The sequence below is a fragment of the Onychomys torridus genome, chromosome 18 (genome assembly GCF_903995425.1).
Source record: "Onychomys torridus chromosome 18, mOncTor1.1, whole genome shotgun sequence".
Classification (NCBI taxonomy): domain Eukaryota; kingdom Metazoa; phylum Chordata; class Mammalia; order Rodentia; family Cricetidae; genus Onychomys; species Onychomys torridus.
The window spans coordinates 55798504-55821709 of record NC_050460.1 but is presented as its reverse complement, the minus strand read 5'-3'; the positions used below and the strand labels follow the sequence as shown (position 1 = coordinate 55821709).

Below are 23206 nucleotides of genomic sequence, written 5' to 3'. Positions count from 1 at the left end.
CTAATTAGTCCAAGCCTTTGCCTGCAAAGGCAAATTTTTCCACCTCAGTGGATTTTACTTGATAAAATTGTTTAAGATAAACAAATAGTCTCCAGGGGTAGGTTTTGAGTTTAGAATTACCCCCAGTGCTCGTTAACATTCATAGAAAAAAATGTAAAATAAAGCTACAAACAGCTGCAAGTCTGTCCTTTTGCTAACAGCATGTTGTTTGACATTAACAGGGAGCAGTCAAGTATAAATCATTTCCTTGTAACTTACGTTTCTGAAAGATTGAAAACTCGCTGAGGGTCTCCATTCTCGATGGCATATGTGATTGGGTCTCCCTCTCGATCAGTTGCCTTCAGAGAAGAAAACATAATTCAATTACCAACTAATTACAGAAAGTTCAAACTATTAGTATTAAGGAATAAAGAATGGCCTAATGTCAAGAGACTGAATAAAGAATTTTATACTGAATCTTGGCATTTTTGACAGCACAAGGAATTTTATGTGTGTGTAATAGTGATAGAAGTTAATTTATGTAAGCTAATGAACTTAATGATTTTATTTTTAGGCACCTATGTCTGAAATGTAATCAAATATGCTAAATGCTACCTACATAATTGGTTAAAATGTCATTATATTATTTAAACATTTTTCTATTTAAACACTTTTATACCTGGTCAAATGTAGCAAGACAATATTCAAATCTGCAAAACAATTCTGATTAACAATCTTGAATTCAAAGGCAGACTTACCAGCTGTCCAAGGCTTTCTTAATTTTTTCACTTGTAAAAAAGAGGGTTAAGGCGCAAAGTGTAATGGAAGTTGAGAGATCTAAACTGAGACATGATATCAAGGCTGGTATTTAGAATATTGCGAATTTTCAAAGCATCTAACTGTTTTGTTGTTGGCATTGTTTTCTCCTTCCCCAACCTTAGTCTGAGAAGCAAAACCCCATATCTTCTTACACTGAGTTCTCTGTCTCTCTCCTCCGAAACAGAGACATGAGCATGTATTGTGGTAAGAGGTCTATGTCTGCCCATTAGAAACATTTAATACTTTCTTTTTAAATTTGCCATCAAATTCCCCAAGAAGTCGAGGATGGAAAGGTGACTCCAATGGTTGTGTGAGGAATATCACAGGGAAGTCACAGATGGAGAATGGAACCTGAATGCTATGTAAAGGGCGTCAAGGGGCTTCTTGGATCTTATCCTAGGGAGAGGGGATTATCCATGGGGTGAGCTGAACTGTGTCTGTGGGTCACTGTTCAGACATAGCCTGTCCCTTGGGTAACTCTTGTCTATTACTGACCAGATACCAGGCTTTGCTCTAGCAGCTATTATTGCCTTGGAGTTAGAGGACTCAGGAAAGGGGTGGTCACTGGAAAACCTTCAGTAGGATATTAAATGTACCAGATAATCACAGCACAGTATGCAATCCATGCACCACTGGACAGGAAAGCCATTTCTATTGATGGGTCAACCTCTCTGACATGCTGCATGACCTGAACATGCAACATCCCTCCATACTGCCACAGTGCAGCTATGGCTAGAAACTCCTCCAGGACAATGTGTTCCCAGACTCTGAATAGTTATACTTCAGTTTGTAATAAACTACCACATCCCATATTATGAGTTTCTGTCTGATCTGCCTTGTGCATGGCCAGTTCCTCTCTGTGACTCACGCTTCCCTGTGTCTGTCTCACTTATGAACCCAACAGGAATCTGTTGTTGGGCCATCAATATGGCTCAGGGTGTCAAGATACCTGCCACAGAGCCTATATTCCCCAGGACCTACGTGGTGCAAAGATAACTGACACTTGGAATAGTCCTCTGACCATTCTTTATGCACTGTAGAATGTGGATGACCATACTACCCGCTATTCACACAAATGAATAAATGTAAAATAATCATAAAAAGAACCCATTACTTTCATGCCTCATCTTCGAAACATCTTAGAAAGGACCAATGTCTCTATTCCCCATCTCCCCTTTCCACCCGTCTTTCATCCTTTAGCCTACATCTTGAATCCTCCTACCTTCTCAAGCTGACATACTTCACATACTTTCACCTCACTCCCAGTCTAACCCATTGGCAAGTTCCACTGGTGTTTTTGAAATGCATGACCATGACAAGTTCCTTTCTTACCATGGACTTACTTCAGGTATAGTGGTAAATAGCATTTTAGCAACAAGCCCAGGTACTATTCTTATACCATCTTCATGATCAGTTTTCAATTAGCTTCACAAAGGAACCATCGTTTCTAGGCCCAAACATTATTCCTTCAGGTAGTTGCCAGGTCATAAGGACATATACACAAAGAAAATGAAACACAAATAGAAAAGCATAGGGGAATCTAGGAATCTAGCATTCTATTAAATATAGATGCAAAATCCTCAATTTTGTGAAGTTAACTACAACATCTCATAAGGTAAGAAAAAATTACTTGATGGCTGTTCCTCTTAGTTTTCTGTTTGTAGGAAAAAGGTAACAGAACTTGGAGAGTGCTTTTTATGACTAAGGAGTTGACACTAAGTCTTTGCCACTTGTCTGGTGTCCCTGTTACACAGAACTTTCCACTTGCTCACTGCTTTGTAGCTGGGAGTTTTTGCTGTTCTTTGTTCTTTTTTTTTTTTTTATTCCAGAACAAGTTGTCACTTTAAGTTTTCAAAAATCCTAAGATATGGCTTCTAAAACAGGGATTCTGTGTAAACCCTTATTAAGTCTTGATTAATATTGAATCTTGGTTAGCACTGTTGGGAATAGAACCCAGGGCTCTCTGTCTGCTAAGCACTCTACTGCTGAGCTATACCACCATCTCAGGGTATTGAATCTTACCTTTTTAACATCTATCTATCTGTCTATCTATCTATCTATCTATCTATCTATCTAATGAGGGGCACATGTAATGGGGCATGAATATGGAAGTCAGAGGACAACTTGAATGAATCAATTTTCTCCTTCCGACATGTGGGTCCTGGATATCTAACTCCAGGCATCAGACTTGGTGGCAGCACCTTTACCTACTGAATCATCTCACTGGCTGGCCCATGAATCCTTTAATGTGCAGGAGTGACTACAGTTTATAATATTGTGTAATGAAGTATCTGTGGCTATAGTACAACAACTTTATTTGCATCATTCTCTTGTGGTGTTAGTAAATTACAGTTTTATCTGAGGTTAATAAAAATTTTATTGGTAAATAAAAAATGCAGAATAGTCCAGTTATGCTATTATTTCTACCTTCACTTCAACCAGAATACTTTGTGCTCTACTTAATTGAAAGTTGTGTCTTTTTAAATGCGGAGATATTGTTTTTCCTTGAAAAGTGGAAGTTTAGTTCTACCATACATCACTTCTCCTTATTGCAAAATATTTCTAACATATTTATTTTACGTAAGTCCATCGGAAAATTAGCCCTTCTTTTCAAGAGTTTGAAAAGTGCAATATAAATTATAAATAACAAATAATAAAACAAATATGAAAGTGCCATATCTTCGCTGGACTCAGAATCCACTGGGAGACTGTGGAGTCAGCTGCTAGGTTGGTCCTTGGCTGTCATCTATTCTGAGGCAAGTCTTACCTATGTCTAAAAAAGAAGCTAAATCATGAGTACCATATCTCTTCCCTAATTAGCCTTATATTTATTTATTGGGCATTTCACCTATGTCAAACCCTGGAAGCTCAGGGGTGAACAGCTTGCTCAGCTCACACCCCACCAGGGAGCCAAGGGCAAACAAAACAGCTAATTCAAATGCAGAATTTTCAAATCCTTGTGAAATAATTCAGGAAGCATGTCTAGAGATGATGGTAAATTCTCCCTTCACAGATGAGTGAAGGCAACAGCGTGACGTAGCATGTGAAACTCCAGCACTTGCTTGACTAGAAGGTAGGAGAAATGCAGGCCTGTGGAGAGCAATCCAGGCTGGAGTGGGAAGCTGAGAGAGGCAGAACATGCTCAGTGGGTGTGGGGAAGATCCAAGAGCGTGTTAGCTGTGTTAGCTTGGTACACAGGAGGCAAGGACGGGCAATTGCTTGGCCACTGACCTCAAGCTTAACGACTGATTGATGTTGACTTTGGACAGACAGCAAGTGATGGTGTTTAGCCATCACTTTGCTGGTATGTGTTCAATTGAATGGCTTTAATGAAGCTAAGTTTTCTTTCATTATTGCTTGAAGGATAAACAGTGCCTTTGAAAACAACTCTTTATAGTCAATTCTACCAGATGACTTAATTCATCTGTTATGAAATTACCACCTTCTTTTCCTTTTATTTTTTAAGTTTACAATATAATTACATCATTTCCCCCTTCCCTTTCTTCCCTCTGAACTCTCTCATATACCCTTTCATGCTCTCTTTCAAATTCATGGCATTCTTTTGTTTTTTTAACAAATCAATTGTTATTATATGCATACGTGTACACATTTCAGGGGCACAAAGAATTCTCAAAAAACATTCAGGTAAGCAATGTTCTCAGAGCACAGAAAAGAATTTTGAAAAATAACCAAATCTATAAACAGTATTCCATCAAGTTACAGAGGAACAGAGCCATCAAATTCCATCTGGTGGAGTGTGCCTTACACACATAGAATGATGCTACACATTTCAGAGTACATTAAGACAAAGCACCAGACTGTGGGGACTCTACAGGAGATACAAGATCAACAGATTTAGATGGAGCTTCTCTCATTGATGCAAACAGGTCCTGACTGAGGCTATTAACTACTTGAGAGCAAGAACTGAAACTCAGTTTAGTGAAACAATCTCTTATTCTTTTTGAAAGGTTTTTCTCATTGTTTTCTTTTACGTGTTGGGTGTTTGGTCTACATGTATGCCAAGGCGCCACACATCTGCTGCAACAGTGTCTTGAAATGTTTGCTTACTCCTGGTATTAAACTGTTGGGCCTTTGATAAAATGATATCATGAACATGTTTTGGTATAGATTAAGATGTATACCCTACTCATGTGAAAGATTGTTGATATAAAAATCACTTTTCAAAATAAGCTCAAGTTCAAAAGATCTACTTGTTAAATATTCAAAATATGTAAAATAAATATTATATGTGACACATAATTCTGAAATTTGTAATGTCCCTAAATATGTGACAAAATAAAAATGTGCTTTAATATATAATAATGTTGAAAATATCACACTGGAAGGCTGTAACTCCTGAAATGCTTCTTTTTATTACAGAATTATGTGGTAAACAATCAACAAGAAGGAAGTCACACAAAACACTTCCAGCTGGAGAGCCAGAGCAGAGTCTCTGCTGACAGGATTAGAAAGGGGCAGATTTTAAACTAAGTGTGTGCAATACTCAGAAATAAAGGGTGCTTAACATGGTCTATGTTCCATGTTGGGAAATGCCTGTAAACCAGGAAACTTAAAAAGGAAAATCTCCAGACTTTGGATGATTTGGGAGAACGCTTATAAGGTCCAAATTCGATTTTCTTTCTTTCTTTTTTTTTTTTCTTTTAATACACAAAATTAATAATTTTTAGACCCAATAGAACTTAATCTGTTCTAAATATATTTGCAATTCAGTGTACAGCTCTTAAGAATAATCAACAAAATAAATGTAAAAATAACAGAAATGCTTAAATTAGCAACTATTTATAACTACAGGACACATTAGATCACACACATCAGTCCTTAAACCACACAACCTTCTTGTCTGGTAAGAACTGTCATGTCTACTTCCATGTGGATAACACATAGGTCTCAAGATACTGTGCTTTTCTAGCTCCTGTTGTTACAGGCTTGGATACAAAGTATCCTTCACAAAGTTTTGTGTGTTGGAGGGTTGGACTCCAACTGGGAGAGGCTGGAAACTTCATGAGGTATGTCCTGGTAGGAGGAAGTAAATCTCCCATAGCAGTAGCTTAGGGACAGCTTGTCCTTACCATCCTCCTCTCTCTGCTTCCTGTCTCTAGTGAAGTGAATAATCTCCCTTTTGCTCACACCACCATCATGTCATGTCATAGTTCATTGGCACAAGCCACCACGGACTGACCCCTCTGAACCAGGATAGACCTTGCCTTCCTTAGGCTGTTTAGGTCATGTAATTTGATCACAAAAACAAAACAAGAAAATTAACAAATATGTTCTTATTCCAAAGCAGACATCAAACCACCCTGTCAGTCTTCAGTAGCTGCATCAGGAGTTAGGGTGGAGTGTAATGATATTTTCTCATAGCTCTCAGGACTAGAAAGTTCTGAGTCAGTGCAGCAACAGAGCTGGTGCCTGTAGCGGCAAAGTTTCTCCGGTCCCACCATGCCCCACGATCCCGTAGCCGTGTGTCTAATGAGGATGCTCTTCCTGGTTTGTAAATGGCTGTTGGACTGACTCATACAGTGGGAAATTCAGGCTTCTGGTTTCTTTCACTATCAAGGCAATAATTCCCTTCATCAGGACTGAATTGCTTCCCAGAAACCCTACAAATAACATCCCATTGAAGATTTAGGCTGCAACCCCATGAATTTGAAGGAAACATACACATTTATTCCAGAGTAGACATCCAAAAAGAACTTCACATTTAATATTCCCCCAAATTTTTAAATTATTTTTAGGAACTCTTTTTTATTTCAATTTCATATTTTCAGTTGTGTAGAATATTGCAAAAAAAACACTTCTTATTATTCTTTCTTTCCCATATTCACACCAACAAATAATAGTTTCTTTTCTTTTCTTTTTTGAGCTGAGGATCGAACCCAGGGCCTTCTACCACTGAGCTAAATCCCCAACCTGTAGTTTCTTTTCAAAAAATATAATTTCTAAGCTTAATGTGGATATAGTATATCAACTAACCTCCACACTTTTCACATGATTTAAGTGCAGATTTTCATATAGATCTATAATTATTCCTTTGAAATTTAATTTTGTAGTCCAATTCTTTCAATGGTATCTAATTTTACTTAAACTAAGTACAGTTGTGTCTCACATGGGATGTTCTTCTGAGTGACATGACAGGCCACATGCACACTGGTGCTGCTGTAAAGTTTTGTGATGTTATAGGCATCTTGGACTCTGTAAATACATGCTGGTGTTTACATGATGAAATCACTGAAAGGTACAGTTCTCAGGACACACCCCAGTGGTTCCACATAGGTCACTGCACACCTACTTGCTCCTTCCTATGCTACCTCTACCCCATCTTCCTCCATCAGCTGCCACTGGAGAATACCATGAGAGACCAAAGCCAACAATGTGTCCAAAAATACCCATGTGTAACATGAATTGCTAAATGATCTCATTAATTAAAAAAAAAAAACAAACCCAAAGCTAGATATTGGTGTGAAAGCTGAAAGTTCAGAGGAATAGAACAAGCCAGCTCCAAGTTCTTACCACTAGGAAATCCTCAGCCCAACATAGCTACTTCTGGTATACTCACACCTTATAACTTTTCTGTGCCCTGACGTCTTACTTCTTCTTTCTGCCCAGCTACATCACTTCCTCTTTCCACCCAGCTCTAGCACTTCCTGTCTGTCTGTACAGACCTCCAGACCTCTATGGTTAACTAGTGCTGGTATTAAAGGCATGGGCCACCATGCCTGGCTCTGTTCCCAGTGTGGTCTTGAACTCACAGAGATCTGGATGAACCTCTGCCTCCTGAATGCTAGGACTAAAAGCATGTGCTAGCACTGCCTGATCTATATGTTTAATATAGTGGCTGGCTTTGTCTTCTCATCCCCAGGAAAACTTTATTTGTTAGAGCACAAATAAAATATCACCACACCCATGCACAAGCTCTTGTGTGCAGTGTTTACTGTTTTATTTTTTCATGATCTGCAGACTGACAGGCGTTTGATGCACACACTGTGCTACATTACCCAGAGGCATTAGGGAACCTCTGACTACTACATACTTCAAAGGCTGACATATACATCATACTAGGCAACCTCCTGCTCTGCTGGATGCCATTCAAGCTACAGCACACATGCACAGGGCCAACTAGCGTAGGTTTATCCCATGAAGACTAAATTGCTCCCTGTCATAACTGGCATACTAGAGTCACTATGTTATATCTGCACTAGCCTGTAGAGACAGACATGGGCACTGTATGCTCATGGCAGAAGGGTGCTCCACTCCCACAGTTCTGTGCACCATGCCATCCCAGGATGTTACAGTGTTCTCAGTGTTCACAGCCTTTCAAAGTGAATGATGCTCTGATTCACTGTTCTACACACTACTGCCAAGGCCATCAGTCGAAGTTGTAGATTCTATATAGAAACTGTATCATGAGATCTAATTGAAACCAAATCCACACCCTAAAATATATCTTTAGGAAAAAGAAGGCTATTTACTATGAAATCTCTACAAATTAATAAACTGATCTGACAGATGGACAAATATCAAAGTGGGCTGTATAAGTATCAAGGTCATGTGACCAAGAATCAAGGACATGTGCTAGCTCAAAGGTATATAAATATTTTATCAAAAAGGGAATACAAAACATTTATCAACAAACTCCAAAAAGAAGAAGAAAAAGAAAAAAGAAAGGTAGAAAGAAAATTAATGAAGTGTCTAAAAAGAGTCTTTAAAAACTGGTTACATGAAATGTCTGTGAAATACAGGAACATGTAAATGATTTATAAAAACAGCATGGTACAAATGAGAAACTCAATGAAGAAACTGAGGTCATGTTCAAGAAGCAGTCATTTTGGATTGATGAACTCACAGGCCAAATGAATGATATCAGCAAGCCTCTCACCAACAGAATACATCAAGCAGAAGAAAGGATATCTTAAGGACTGGATTTCCTAAATGTTCTGTCAGAGGAACTTAAACTTTTAGAAAATGACAATAACAGCAGTGGTGGCACCCCCCTTTAATCCCAACATTCATAGGAAGAAGCAGGTAGTTGTCTGTGAGCTTTAGGCTGGCCTGGTCTACAGAGAGAGTTACAACACAGAAACCTTGTCTTGAAATCCCACCCCTTCTCCCCCAAAAAGACAAGAATGAAGGAAACACCCAAGACTCACCACCCCCACTTTTTTGCTATTTTAGAAAATATTTTACCTAATTTGTTCTTTTATCCTGGGTGATTTGCATATTCAGCTTCAATTCCCATTAAAATATTGATGGTATTCCTCACCGAAATAGAACAGGCTCTTTTAAGTTCACATGGGAGTCTAAAAGGTTTCAAAAAGCCAAAGCAGCCTTCCAAGAGCAGATACAGAGTTAATACAACACCTTGGTATTAGGATGCAGGGCACTGATGGAATCAGAGAGACCGCGTTTTAGTAGGTTAATAACTGACCAGGAGTCCAGCGGCACAGCGCTGAGGACACAGAAACAAACCTGCACATCTACATCCAAGGGATTCTTGGCAATGCCGCCAAAAAGATCACTTCAGGAAGGACCGCGTCTTCAATAAACGGTCCTGGGAAAACTGGATTTTCACATGCAGAAGGAGGAAATTTGATACAACCTCCCCACAGGAAGCCAGAGTGGCTTAAAGACCCAGATGTCGCCCATGAGACTAAAAAGTGACTAGCTGAAAACATGGGCACACTTCCCAGAAAGTCAGTCTAGGTAATGAATACAGGTGATAATATATCAAACACACAAGCACAAAAGCAAAATTGGTCAATGTGAGTGCATCAGCCCGAGAAGGCTTTGCACCAAGTCCGTCTCGGAGGGGAGAAGGCAAAAGAGGAGTCACGCAGAAAATGTGGAAGGAACTCGAACAGCAGCAAATGATTCTGATTTGATTCAAATTTGGCAAATGATGTGAGTAGACATTTCTCACAACACAAACCAGAGAAAATGTCAACTGACTTATGAACAGGTGCTGGCTCAGGAGTCATAAAAGAAATAAAAAAAAATCAAAGGCACACTCTTGCCACATCCAGGATAGTATGATTGCTATTCAGTGCAAAAAAAAAAAAAAAAAAAAAAAAAAAAACAAAGTAAAATCAGTAGTGAATGTGAGGAAAGGACACTCACATGTTACTACCGTGACTATAAATTGTCACATCCACCAAGAGGGGTGATGTGTAGAGTCCTCAGACAACTGAATTAGCTCTACAGTAGGAATTTTGGGTATCAAAGGAAAAAAATGTAATTGGCACATGGAAGGGGGAACCACATCCCCAGGTTTGTTACAGTGTTACACATAACATGAACCTATATGTTCATGGATGAAGAGATGAAGAGGATGGTACATGTCATTGATGTTACTCAGTCTAATAAGAATGACAATTAGTAACTTGTGACAGGAGGAGGCTACACTGAAGTCAGTCAAACAGAAATACCAACGGGGTGTGTTTCCTATCAGATGTGGAAGCTAGAAGTTGGTTTGGATGAAATGGATCTTATGAGAGGTAGGAGGAGACAGGGTGTGTTGGGTAATGGGATCCAAAATACAGTGAGATAGGAGGACTATTCTAGAATTCTGTAGCACAGTGAGGCCCTCTACCTTTGTGTGAAGAGCTCATGGCGTGGTGCTCAGGTATGGCAAGCATAAGGATTGGGTTACAATTAGTGGAAAGAGAAGCACCATGACCTGACAAGCATGCATTGCATACATGTGTTGAGCTATCACACTTCCCCCTCGTATTTAAGGATTTCTTGTTAACTTAAAGGAAAAAAAATTAAATGTAAAAATAATTGCTTTGCAATAGATCACCATGTCCATTTGTAGTTGGTCCTTTTGAAGTCATCAATCATAAGAAGTTTATGATGAGAGAAACTCATTCTGAAAGGAGTAGAAAAGGAAATGTCTCTCACTTTACAAACTCTTTTTCAGAAGAGCATGCATATATACCCTCTAGGATGATACAGAAGCCTGCTGGCCTCTTTCTCACTCAGGAGAGTAGAAGAGAAAGCTTCAGTAGGAGATTCTCTCTCCTCCTTTCTCTGTGTGCACATGATGTTATGACAATTGACCTGTATTGCCTTGATCTGACTAGAAGAGGTGGTTTACTTTACTGACAGGCACAGTGTAAACCAGATTCACAGTGTACTCCCATCGACTTGTCAACTGTATGTAAAGCAAAAGTAAATAGTATTCTCCTCCATGCTTGTCCATGTGTCTCTGTTTTAAGTGCTTCTAAAACCGAGACAGAAAAGGAGAAGTAGTGTATAGAATGTATGTGTGTCTGTTTGTACACATGTGTCTGAAATATTTGTGTATATGTGTGTGAACATGTGCATTTGTGTGCTTGTGTGAATATGGTGTGTATGTTATATTTGTGTTTATATGTGTTAGTATGTATAGTGTGTTTATGTATATATGCATTTGTGTGTGCGTATATGTATGCATATATCTGTGCTTATGTGTATAAATGTATATGTGTGTATGTTACATGCATGTTTGAATAAATACTACTGTATGATCATATAAACCCAAACTTTTCATATATCTAAATCCATGGCTGACATAAGAAAATAAATGACTGTGAAACATCTTGTTAAAACAGAAAATAGCAGTGTTCAGAGAATGATGAGGATGTGATAAAGGAACACAAGGCCTTCCTTGAACAGAGTCATGAGAATAATTCTAAGGCCAAAGGACAGTGACCTAAATTTACATTCTCTTGTGACCCCACATATGAAGCCCTATGCTCCACAGGGCTGTCTGGAGGAGGGGAGCATCATGAGTGGATTTGTATCCTTGTGTGATGAGGACTAGGAATGAGATGTTCCCCCCCATCCCCCCCAGTGAGGATATTATGAGAGCCTTCTGGACCCTGACTATGGTGACAATCTGTCCTCCCACTTTCCCAGCTCAAGGATTTAGAGAAACATCTGTCATGCGAATTAATCCATGGGTAATTTAAAGGAGCATTGTGCCTTATTATTTCAGCATGTATTACACTGTGCTATATCAACACCAATGGCTTATAATCTTCTGAATAAAGTTGAAATATATACTTCCTATTGATATAAGTCAATAGATAACACATTCATGAGGGAAGAGGTGTTTTCTTTATAGTAAAACAGCAACAGCAACAAATTGATGTAAAATGAATGATGTTAAGAAATTGCCACTTAGGAACAATAATGATAGTTTATCCATATATCATCAGACATCTTAAAAATAAATGATTGAAATGAACGAGGAAAGGATATTTCTATTATTTTCAAGTAGTTCAAGAAGGTTCTTTTTAAAAATATGTATTTTTTATTGATGTGCATATGTGAGTAATGCAGAGGCATAAAAAGGGTCTTTAGCATCTTGGAACTGCAGTTACAGGAAGTTGTGAGCCACCCAGTATGGGTGTTGGGAACTGGATCTAGGTCCTCTGCAAAAGCCATAGGAGCTGAGCTACGGAGCTGTCTTACTGAAGCAATAGGTTTAAAGTATCTATAGTAAAGTTTGCTTTAATAAAGTAAAGTAAGATCTCTACCCTCTGAGAGGCAGCATCACTCCAGTGTTCTTGCCAGAAAACTGATTTACAGGCCCTGATTTTTGAGAAATAATAACCAAACTCACTGCAGGAAATATGTCCTAATTATCTGTCCTGGACTCTTGAAAAAAATGTCAGAGCCACAAAAGCCAAGGGGATATTTTTCAGCTTGAGTAACCTAAGGGAATGGCCGGTATGCCAGGTGGGGCCCTGAACTGTGGATATGAGTTAACATGGGCTCTATGTTAGCATGAAGCATGGGGCCTTAGACTGTGGATATGTGCTAACAAGGGCTCTATGTTACCATGGGGCCTTAGACTGTGGATATGGGCTAAGAAGGGCTCTATGTTACCATGGAGTTTAGACTGTGGATATGAGCTAACAAGGGCTCTATGTTACCATGGGACCTAGACTGTGGATATGAGCTAACAAGGGCTCTCTGTTAGCATGGGACCTAGACTGTGGATATGAGCTAACAAGGGCTCTCTGTTAGCATGGGACCTAGACTGTGGATATGGGCTAACAAGGGCTCTATGTTACCATGGGGCCTTAGACTGTGCATATGGGCTAAGAAGGGCTCTATGTTACCATGGAGTTTAGACTGTGGATATGAGCTAACAAGGGCTCTGTGTTACCATGGGACCTAGACTGTGGATATGAGCTAACAAGGGCTCTCTGTTAGCATGGGACCTAGACTGTGGATATGAGCTAACAAGGGCTCTCTGTTACCATGGGACTAGACTGTGGATCATGCTCACTAGGGGTCTCTTAGAGAACTAGTGAGAGCTGAAAGTACTCAGAGGGCTATTAGATGGTAAGGGCGTGCCAAGTCATTTTCTGGTTTCTGTGGTTGAGTTGTAGCTATGTATAAAGCAAAGCCCATAAAAAGAAACATGGTTTTTTTTTTTAAATAAGAATTGTAAGTTGTGGTCTTTGATGATGATGTGACATCACGCTGACAAGTTATTCCAAAAGATTTTTGTAGCAATCATTTCTGTACTTTTAATGTTACTTCAAAATAAACAAGATTAGAATATCCCATGCATACTTACGACATGGCAAAAATGGCACGTTTATGTTGTGTATGTGACAATTATATGGAAATGTTCACACAGACAAATATATATCTTCCATAATCCCATATGACTATAAAGGGCAAATGTGGAAAGGAAGAGGTAAGGAAAAGCTGAGTAACCAGCTGGGGAGAGGGGAGAAGGAAACAGGAACTAAGCAAAAATAAGAAATCTTAAAAAAATCTATGTATGAAATAAATAATGTCTATATGATTGGATTTGTGAATCCATGACATATTTTAAACTACAAAAGTAATGAAAGAAAAAAAAAAAGGTAGACAAAGTGTAAACTCGTGGGTGATTTTTGCCTGCTGTGTTTGGTCCCAGTCTTTGCATTTTTTCATCCTGCCTCACACAGGCAGCTTTTGGGTCCAAATCACTCAGCAGTTTTCAATCAGGAACAATCAAGTGTGGCAATCAAGTGTGCTGTGCTTTCTAACCATTTGATTACCCAAATCAAAATGAACTACTTTTATTTTGGATGAAGGGAGGGACCAGCTCTATTGAAGAGCTGAGTCAATTTTTATTGCTAGATAATTCTGTTTCCCTCTCTGAGGTTTGTTTACTTAAGCTGCAGCTCTCAAAAAAAAGTCTACTCCTTCATGGGAGTGGGTCATGTGGTGTCCAAGTGGGTCATGTGTGTGAGTGGGTCATGTGTGTGAGTGTGGAAACAGTGGGGGGGGGAGACATTTTTTTTTTATGATTTTTCAAATGATTGGATTTTGTAAACCTGTATCTTAAAAATATATTTGCAATAAGAACAAGAGGCATGTAATTGAATTCTTTGGGTTTCTTGAGTAAATTAAAACCTTCCAACGTAAATAATCTCTGATTTTTCTAAAAAATTGTTTTCTCAGCTGCAATTCTAGCAGGGAACACCACAGGCTTTTTTCAGGTTGGTGGGGCTCACATTAATTTCACTAGAAAACCGACTCCCGTTAGCTGCTTGTTGAGTGTTTCTCAGGAATACAGGTTTTGTTTCTTGTATCTATCAAAATCTCAGGGAAATAATGACATTTGCATACTTAAGCTTTCATCAACAAGAGCTTGCAGTATGTGAAGCAATAAATGGCTTCAAGACGTTGAAATACACTCTGAGAATTATTTAAAAACCAAAACACAAAGCAGGAAGATTCTTTGCTACCAAGTTATTAAAGGTGGGATTGAAAAGTTCCACAGAAATCTCAGCTATAAGTAGTTATCTCTGCAAATAGTCTATCTTCAACACAGAATTCAAATTAGTCCTATTTTCAGTTAACTTTAAAATGGTCTAATGAACAACAAAACTCCTTATGCCACCTACATTAGAAAATGTACACTTTTTCCCCCTTTGGATAATACAACAGTCTCCTGGCATAAAGCAAGTAGAATCTAACATTCTCATTTGTGGGTAGAACTCAGTTAAATATCTTTGGGAAAATAAGAACGCACAAAGGTAGACCCAGGAGTATCCTTAGAAAACAGTGAAGTGTCATGCCTTCAAAGTAGACTTGACAAAACCCGTCAAAGGCATTCAACATAGAACAAAGGTAAACCCAACATATCTTTTTCTCAGGTGTCGAAAAGGTAGAGTGCTGTCGCTCTATGCAAACTCATTGGAATTGTGTGTAATGCTTTGTTAAAGATGATATTGTATTGGAACACAGGGATTCCCTCTTAGCCTGCCATGACCATCTCCACCACAGAATGGAGGATGTGCTCACCTAGAGCAAGTGTGGTCTTGTAGTCATGGCAACAAACATTACAGAGACACTAGAGGGCAGAAAGAGGACAGAATCATGAGATCTCACTTGATTCCAGCTCTCACTCCCTCCTGTCCCTGATGCATACAGTCTTGATGGATGGGCTGGGCATTGTGAACTCTAAGGCTATCATCTGCCCTCAGTTACTCCACAGCATAAAAACAACAGCTTTAAACTCTCTGGCCTCATGAAGATGTTAATTGCCTTATGTGGATCAAAATATCTCCAAGTGATGTACATGAAATGTCCTTGTATGGGATTATTATTACGAGCTTCTCTTTCTTAATATGCAAGCCATAAGTATGGTATTTTCTTAAGGCTTGTAAACATATAAAATTATGGATAGACATGTTTCACAAAATCTTTATGTTGAATTCCATATTCAAAAAGAAAATTGCAGGAGGTATGCTCTGTACCAAAATGTCACATTCAGGTTCTGAAATAGTTTACTCTGCATGTGATGGAACATGTCTGTTTTAAGAGTTTCTAAAAATGATGGATTAGTGTATGGCATTATAGGATGATTGAAGTGTTAAAGTATGATTTTGTTAAATCCTCAGAAAAAATTTAAACTACTTTTTGCTAGGTTAATTTAAATGTAAATTTTAAAGAAGAATTTTAATACTGGTCTATATGTAGAGATAATTTTACATTTTTTCTGGCTTTGCTCCATAAAAAAATCCATGTATTTTGCCAATGTTTTTAAAACAGTAACACAGTCACTCAACATTAATTCAATTTGCTATCAATAATGCTATGCAGTGAGATGTTGTAGTATCTAACTTTGTATATATTTATATTTAAAAAGCTATCAATATAATGCTAGCATCATTCACAACCAGATGGTGTATTTTGAGTCTCTATGTTCCTTGGATCAGAAATTAAATGTTTTTATTCATTCATTTTTAAAACTATAAAAAAAAATAAGATAAAATAAAAGCTATCACATCAAAGTTGGAAAAGACCAATCAACAGAAGTAAGAAAGTCCACTAAAAGGCAGAAGAATCAGAGACCCACTTGCTTGCATACTCAGTAATCCCATAAAAACACTAAACTGAAAGCCATAACATATACACAGAGGACCTGTGAAGACCCATGCAGGCTTTATACGTGCGGTTTCTGTCAGAGGTTCAATTATGCTTGTAACAGGAAATGTTCTCCTGAAGCCTGCAATGTAAGCTACATACATGTCTGACAAAAGCAAGATGGTAAAAGTTTCATTAGAAACTTTGTTCATTTGGGGACTGGGGTGAAGGTTCAGGGTTTAAGGGCATTTACTGCTCTTGCAGAGGACCTGAGTTTGGTTCCCACCCCCTGTGAAGTGACTGACAAGGATCTGTGACTCCAGCTTCAAGGATCTCTCACTCTTCTGACTTCTCTTGGCTTCTGCATGCACATGGTGCACATACGTATACTTAGGCACACATATATACACATTCAACCAATCAACCATCAATCAATCAATCAATCAATCAATCAATCAATATTTTTTAAGAAGAAATGTATTTAAGATTTTCAAATATATTAATTTTTTTAATGAACATGGCATGGTCTATGTGTAAATGCCCATCCATCATGTGTCTGTGGTATAGATTTAAATTTGTATGAGGATTTAAAACACAAATCTAGGCTGCCAAGATGGCTTAGCAGGTAAAGGTACTTGCCACTAAGTTTCAAGACCAGGGTTTTATTATTAGGCCCTGCATGGTAGAAAAAGACAACTCATTTCTAATAGTTGTTCTCTGAATTAATTCCACACATGTGTTGTGGTAAATATGTATGTGTGTGTGTATGTACATGTGCACACATAAATAAATAAATAAATAAATAAATAAATAAATAAATAAATAAATAAAGTAATAAAATACATATTTAGTTAGGTAAAACCATAACCATAATGTTTATTGAGTTTTTGTAACTGTTCAAAAACATTTTAAGATAGTATGACTATATCACTTACCCCTTCCCTTCCCTGTCCTTGCTCTATCCCCCCATGTCTCCTTCCTCCATCCCCTCCCACGCTACTCCAGCTCTCACTCGAGTTGGTGGGCTCTTTCCTAATTATTATTGCCCCCCCCCCACACACACACTCAGTGCGGTTGTATAATTTCAGGACTGACCACTCTTCATTTCATTCTTTATATGCAAAGCCATTAGGCCCTCTTCGAATGTTGATCTACTTTTGGTCTACATTAAAGTGGCTAGCTATTAAACAAGAATTTAATGTTCTCCATTTGCTGTTAATCTCGGCAGCATCAGGGCTCACTTAAGTTCTGTTTAAGCTAAAAATCTTAATGATGACTTTACAGTTCTATTTAAGGGTGGTTAGCTCACTTTTACACCAGGGGATAAGGCTACTTGTGAACGTTGGTGTTACTTTTTTCTCCAAATTGTTTAAAAATGTGTTTCAAAATGTGTATTTTTCTAAAGCGTTTTCTGAGATCAAAATTTAATGAAGCAATGTAAAATAGAACTGGATTTTCTGTGTCTGGAGCATTGGGGCTTCTTAAAAAAGATGCTTCATTTCCTAATAATATGTCCTAAAAGACTTAATTTGGACTCCTTGAGAAACTGAGTGTTAGCAGGGTCAAGTTTGAGTATTTCAGAGTTAGTCAAGAACTACAGAGACAAGAGACAACAGCTGGTAAGGTCAGTTGAAGGTGGTGGGACTGGGGAGAAACAGTGAGACTGTGAGTTATCTTGGGACCCACAAATATCTCAGTTGACTGAGGGCTACAGAGAAAGCAAAGTTCAGGGGTAACTTAGGAGGTCTGAAAATTTGCAAAAGTGACGATGCTATTTACTGAGTAGCGTAAACGCAGCAGGGTCCTTGTTTTCCTTTTGAGGAGGAGAGTTAGTATCAAGTGCTCCGTCCAAAATAAATTAATTCAGAGGCTCCATGGCAGTACTATGGCAGCCATCCCATGACTCCTGCAAAGAACAGAGCAGTATTTCCCCGTGTGTGTGTGTTGAGAATGTTGCCAGCTGAATGGCTTTAATGTACATGTGTGTGATTGCATGCAGAAGGCAGAGGACAAGGTGGATGTCATACCGAAAATATTGCCCCTCTTGTTTTCAGAAACAATGTCCCTCACTGGCTTGGAAATCACAAGCCAACAAGACTCACCATTCTCATGCTTCTATTCCTCCAGTTCTGGGATAACAATGTGTGCAACCATGCTGCCTCCTTATTTGAATATGAGGATTAAATTTAGGTCCTCTTGCTTGATGGGCAAGCACTTTGCAGACTAAGCTCTCTCTCCAACCCCACCCCAAAATCAAGTTTTAAACCTGATTTTCCCATAATTCAATTGAATTCAGCCTTCGTCACTGAAGTTTTGAAGTAAGTTTAGATGAGAAGGGAATAGCTGAGGTAGGAATCTCGAGGGCTTTGTGATTCAGAAGTAAAAATGCAGCACATAGGAAAGAGATGAGTAAGTCTGAGCTGTAGGGTGAGAGACTGTGAGAGTCACCCTTCAAGTGTTTGGTGAAGAGATCAAGCGGGACAAAAGCTAATGTAAACCTCCCCCCTTTTCCCAATGACTCTTTGTTGTTGGGCTCAATTCTAAGTCCAAATGACATCTACATTGGCCTGTACCAGAAGCCCCAGAACTGCTGTTCTAAGTATACAGAAAACACTGCTCTGAGTGTTGGGTTCAGTGTACATCTGTAACCCCAGCATATGGGAAGATGAGGGGAGAAGATGATGAGTCTGAAGCCAGTGTATAGAGCGAGTTTGAGGCATCTCTTCGGCAATGTTGGATCCTTAAGTGAGGGTGAGAGGAGAAGGTGGAAGAAGAGAAAAGGATAGATGGGGAAGGGAAGAGAAGACACTCTAATCTTAATTCATTTTGTTTTTTTTTTTTTGTAGCTGAGGATTGAACCCAGGGCCTTGTGCTTGCTAGGCAAGCACTCTACCACTGAGCTAAATCCCCAACCCCTTTAATTCATTTTTATATCCCTAATTATTTTACAAATGGACCAGAGAAAGGTCCATTTGTTGCTAGATCACAGTGAGCTTTTCTAAACGGCTAGCCCTCTTTGTGTGAAAATATTTTTTTCCACTTGTTTTTCTGGAAACTCCTGCTGCTAAATTATAAATAAGAAGCAAAAACAAAGCCTATGCCATTAAAAACAAGCATGTAAGTCACAGCCTGAGGCAAAAAGGTCCGGTGAAATTAGGGAGGGAACAACTGTTGCTTTTGATGTAGTACCTGTCTTAGGATTCATCTCCACAATCGCCCAGACGTGTCAGATTTCATGTCCCAATGTGAGCTCATTGTTGTCTAAGGAATATTTATTTTATGGGAGTATGTTATCAGTGGGAAGAAGGAAGAGCATACAAGTAGAAAATATATAAAAATATGTTTTCTTCCAAATACTACTGTTCTGCTAAAGGAACACAGAAATAAAATGACTCCTAATAATGTTCTTCGATACCCATAGACCAGTGTCTCCCTCAGCCATCATCAGAGAGGCTTCCTCTACTATAGATGGGAATTCACACAGAGACTCACAACTGGACAATGTGCAGAGAATGAGACACCTTGGAACACTCAGTCCTCAATGGAAGGTCTTCATGAAACCCCTCCTCTCAATGCCCAGGGAGTTATGTAGAAGAGGAAGCAGACAGATTACAAGAGCCAGAGGGGATGGGTGACTCCAAGGAATGAGTGTCTTCCAGATGGACCAAAGCCGACATGCATATGAACTCACAGGAGCCACGGCAGCATGCACAGGGCCTTCACAAGTGCAAGCCAGATGGGGACCTAGCATTGAGAGGGGGACATGGACGCCAACTCCCATCTCTAACCCAGAAGCTGTCCCGTCTCTAATTAACTCCTCCTTGCAAGTGAAAAGTTAGTTTTCTCTAACAGAGTCTCTCTCTGTCTATAAACCTCACTTGAGGGTAGATCCCAGGCCCAGCAATAGATTGCCAACACCAAATGAACTCAATGGCATTTTCGTAGATGTTTTTGTCTCATTTTGCTTTGTGTTGGGGCAATTTTTTACCTTCCTGGTCTTCTCTTGCTTGTATATTATGGTTCTTGATTTCTTTTTCTCGTGTGTGTGTGTGTGTGTGTGTGTGTGTGTGTATGTGTATTTCTTGTGCTTTCTGTCTTTTTTTTGCTTTTGCTTTTCTTTTATTCTGCTTTGTTTGTTTATTTTATTTCCTATTTGTTTTCTTAAGAGAGAAAGAAAGAAGAGGTTATTTGGGTGGGGAGTTGGAACTGATCTAGGAAAAGATGGGAAGAGGAAAAACCATGATCAGAATATATTGTATGATAAATTCATTTTCAATAGAATAACTGAGAAATGTGGTTTCCTTATAACTTTGTCTGCAGATGAAAATTATCCTTTGGTAATCTACTTCTCATAGTATCAAAAGCATCAAAATATTCCTTTTGAAACTTGGACATACCTGTTCATCTATTCAAGAAAGAAAATGGTCACTATGAATCTGCTAATTTTTGCAAGAACAACTGATGTTATGAAACAGCCTCACTCTGCTTCTTTCTCTCCTCCTTCTCTGTCTTCTCTTCATCCTTCTCTCCTTCCTCCCTTTCTCTCATATCTATATCATCCCTCCATCTATGTATGTATGTATGTATGTATGTATCATCTATCATCATCATCTATTATCTATCTATTTATCATCATCTATCATCATCTATCAATCATCTATCATCATCTATCAATCATTTACTGTCTACCAATCATCTATCAGTCACCTATCAATCATGTATCTGTCATCTATGTATTCATCTACCTATCGATCTATTTATTTATAATCTCTCTATCATCCATCTATCTATAATCTGACCAATCTATTTACCTAAAATCTATCTATCTATCTATCTATCTATCTATCTATCTATCTATCAATCATCTATCTATCAATCATCTATCTATCTATCATCAATCTATCTATCATTGATCTATCTGTCATGTATCATTCTGTCTGTCTATAATCTATCTATAATCATCTATCATCTCTCTATTGTCCATCATCTTCCTACCATTCTTTATATAAACTACAGTTTATGCTTGGAATGAGGAAACCAACATCAGTATTTCACATATTTCAGCTGCATCTTCTACATTCCTGATATTCTTTTGAGATAATGCTAATAACAAAAGAATCATTCCAAATCTGAAATTTAGTGCTAACAAAGGTACATAAATGAATTTTCCAACACACAAATTGATAATGAAGGAAAATCAATGATCTTCCTTCTCCATACATATAGGGGAAGTAGGTAGCCTTCCAACAGGGATAAATGGCACCTGCCATTTACAGGGAAACGGCATCTTCAAGCCTAATCTTCAGTTCTCATCAGTACAGTAACACATGAAGGAACTTGAATGCTCAGGGAAAATATCTGATCACAGAAGAGAAAATATTAAAGAAAAGCATCCACACAACACTGTCAATTATCTGGTGCACACCTGCACCGGCTGCACAGTGTTCATGAATCATAAACTCTGGTGTCATCTTCGGGGCAAAAGTACATCCTACTGTATAAGGAATATTTATCAAACAAAAAGGGAGAAAATGAGAGAGGAGAGCAAGAACCTGAAACTTCTAGAGCATTTCAAATGTCAGAAAAACAAATTAGCACCTCTGACGGGCTCTGAGCTGCAGAGGGGCATGTGTAGGACAGCCTGCATTTAATTCAAGCTGTTATGGGAAGAATCAATTCTGTAGTGAGGTCAAGGCAGCAGGACGTTTTTCCTCAAGACTAAAAATAATACTGCCTCCAGGCATGTGGACTAAATTCCACAGCATTTTGAAACTATTGGTAAAGAATTTAAATATGTACAAAGATGAATGAAAAACATGCAGCCAGCCTATATAACAACTCTGGAGGGAAGAAAATCCTACCCCACCTAACTAACCATGATCAGTGAGAAACAGAGGTCTGAGGGCAGTTCTCCTCTCTAGAATGCCATCCCTACAGCAGTCATCAAATTAATATTCACACAAAGAGGGAACCACAAGCTTCCCAAACACCTTTAGGTAGAATGAAAGAACATACTGAAAGACGTATGTGGGTCTAGAAACAAGGATTATTGAAATCCCTAGATTTTAGGTAAAACACAATTTCCTGAAGCAAATCCCTTACTACCCCAGGCTTTTCCTTTTCTTTTCACATTGGGTGGCATCACCACATATGAAGAAAGGGTAAGGTCAGAGAGCTGCAGGCAGGCACCATCATGTCTCTCTTACTGCAAGACTTTGGAGGAGCAATTTGATGAGTGATTTTCAACTTAGATGTCACGAGTTTAAACTGTGTCTCAGTAGATTATGAAGAGAAGAGGTTGGTGCTCTATGAGAAGCCCTTGATGGTGACACCGTTGTCTCTTCTTATCTAGTCTGCCACCACCATTGTGTTCTTTCTTTTGCTTCTTCCAACAACACAAAGGGGAACTGAAATGTCATTGCAAGTGTTTTTTTTTTTTTTCTCCTAGCCTTTGTGCCAAAGAAATGTGAGCAATGAGAAAGGCAAATGTAATTCATCTTGAACGTCCAGTTAGTGTTATTCTCCTATAATAAGGTTCCCAGTCTTTCTGAGATTAACTGACATTAAAACCAGGGTGCCCTATAAGCAAAGCTATGGCTTATCTCATACAAGTTATATTATGAAAGGGAACATTGTTAGGGAAGATTGAATTGTAAACCATGGATAATTTCTTGACTTGAGTCTTAAAAAGATTAAGATTTATTGTGTTTTCTATTTCTTTTGATAAATCAATTCTCATAGATGTAATTTTTCTCATTATTTCATTTCATTAAATGTGAATTAATATTTTATTTCCTATTCTATATCTTTATAATAGTATGGTTAGGTATTTTGTCTAGCTGAAGAAATGCTGTATTTCCTTTGATTCGCCTATTAGTATTCTTGACATTTTATTATTATTACTGATACTCCTACTTGCATGTAATTTTGCTGCCCAAACATTCTATTAATAATTAAATAATAAAAATGGAAACATCAAGTCACCTGGAGAAAAGCAGTAAAATAAATATTAAAGGAAAACCCCAGA

At 38.4% G+C, this 23206-nt stretch overlaps 1 protein-coding gene across 17 annotated transcripts in view; it reads right to left on the bottom strand.

The window, feature by feature from the left end:
* The window catches only part of Pcdh15 (protocadherin related 15), a 1427876-nt gene that overhangs the window by 237879 nt on the left and 1166791 nt on the right, over positions 1–23206 (bottom strand). For all 17 annotated transcript variants that reach the window (XM_036167862.1, XM_036167881.1, XM_036167872.1 and 14 more), the window contains one exon: positions 259–338. In XM_036167862.1, the coding sequence (XP_036023755.1) occupies positions 259–338 (80 nt within the window). The remainder of the gene's footprint in view (positions 1–258; positions 339–23206) is intronic.